This window comes from Stegastes partitus, unplaced genomic scaffold (genome assembly GCF_000690725.1).
Source record: "Stegastes partitus isolate 25-593 unplaced genomic scaffold, Stegastes_partitus-1.0.2 Scaffold1014, whole genome shotgun sequence".
NCBI lineage: Eukaryota > Metazoa > Chordata > Actinopteri > Pomacentridae > Stegastes > Stegastes partitus.
Window position 1 is genome coordinate 61,852 of NW_007578745.1, and position 1,614 is coordinate 63,465.

General features: G+C 37.1%; 1 protein-coding gene across 1 annotated transcript in view; it reads right to left on the reverse strand.

The window, feature by feature from the left end:
- The window catches only part of LOC103367090 (probable G-protein coupled receptor 116), a 51,471-nt gene that overhangs the window by 9,096 nt on the left and 40,761 nt on the right, over positions 1–1,614 (reverse strand). Inside the window, exons 24-26 of the mRNA XM_008295008.1 lie at positions 887–949; positions 537–602; positions 9–113 (exon numbers count right to left, since the gene is read on the reverse strand). Of these exons, the coding sequence (XP_008293230.1) occupies positions 9–113; positions 537–602; positions 887–949 (234 nt within the window). The remainder of the gene's footprint in view (positions 1–8; positions 114–536; positions 603–886; positions 950–1,614) is intronic.

Genomic DNA, 1,614 nt, shown 5'->3' on the forward strand with positions numbered 1-1,614 from the left:
TGTGGTAGAGGATGTGGGCGTGGTGGTACTAGCAGTTGTGAGGTTGGTGGTTGGAACTGGGGTAGGGGTAGTTGATGACGTAGTTGTGGTATTTTGGGCGGTCACAGGAGTAGCTGAAAATGCAACAGTTTAAACACAATCAAATGTGAGAACAGAGAAAATTTCAAAGAATTTGAAAGTTTTGGGAAACATCTGCCACGCCATCACACTTTTGTCAAATACATAGTTATCACAGTTGCTGGTTTTGCTGAAGCTGCTGTTGAGTCCGAAAAGCACCATTTGTTTTGAAAGACACTCTAAAAAATAAATTACTGACAGATTTCAAAGTAATTCTAACGACGTTAGAGTTGGTCCATTGATTTAGAAAAAATATTTTCCCCAAATCAGCCACAGTAATAATATATACATAATTTAATTTTAACACAAAACAAAGGGCACTAAATAAAACCCTCCAAGTCAAGATAAAGCACTTAAAAATTCATGTCACCCTTATTCTTACAAAGTTACTGGTGACTGTAGGTGTTGCTTGCACTCACTTGTTACACTTGTTGTTGGGGTTGTAAGAACTGTTGTGTCCATGTTTGGTGTCACAACTGTTGAATCTGAAAAGACAATTTAAGAAATGTACATGTTGAATTGCAACGTTTTCTGACAGCTGGTGAACACAGTTGTGGGGGAAGTTGGAATGTTTTAGAAATGAGAGTTGATTCTACAAACTTTATGATCACGTGACGTTGCTTCAAAAACAAACAACAGCGAATCACCCACAGAAACTAGTTTTAAATATGAATGTACCTCACATACCATTGCTGAAGCAATAACTGCCAATTTATATATATATAAAAAAAGAAGAATATATGTATTTGAAGAATCATTTTGAACTTACTTGTTACAGGCGTTACTGCAGCTGTTGTAGTGTTGAAACCTGTTGTGGCAGCAGGTGTTGAATCTGGAAAACACAACAACAGAACAAAAGAACAAAAGTAAATGCAGGTCAAGATAAATTATTTAAAATTTTAGGCATGTGCCAAGCTGATCTCAAATATCAGGATCGGAGGCCATTGAGGCGTTTTGTAAAGTAAAAACTGACATTTATCCTGTGCTGGTACTGCTGTTTTAGTCAACAGACACATGATGTGGTCACTGAGATGTAGGAATGCTGTCCTAGCCAAGGTGAGCATAAATTGCATTAAACTTTAGGGATGTACAGTAAAAACAGACATGTTGTTGAGATATAGGAATGTTGTCCTAGTTAATCCAGGCTCTTCTAAAACACACAAGCTCTGACCAGGGGTCCTTAAACGTCACAGAAGTCTTGCTCACTAAGCCTTCACAATGATGGCTGCTTGTCAACACAGTTTCAACAAATATTATCTCCCAAAATGTTTCCCATTCCCTTATATATAACACTTACTGGTTGAATCTGTACCCATCATTTTATAAACATGTTAGTGCTGGCAATTGCTGGTTTTACTACATATTTAAAAATGTAACATCCTGAAAAAGCATTGTCAGGACATGAATGACCTTTTGTTTTAACATAACTGTAGGTGTTGCAGTGATAACATGCTGTAACAGTACTGTAGTGTCTGAATGTGCAACTGCCATTGTTTT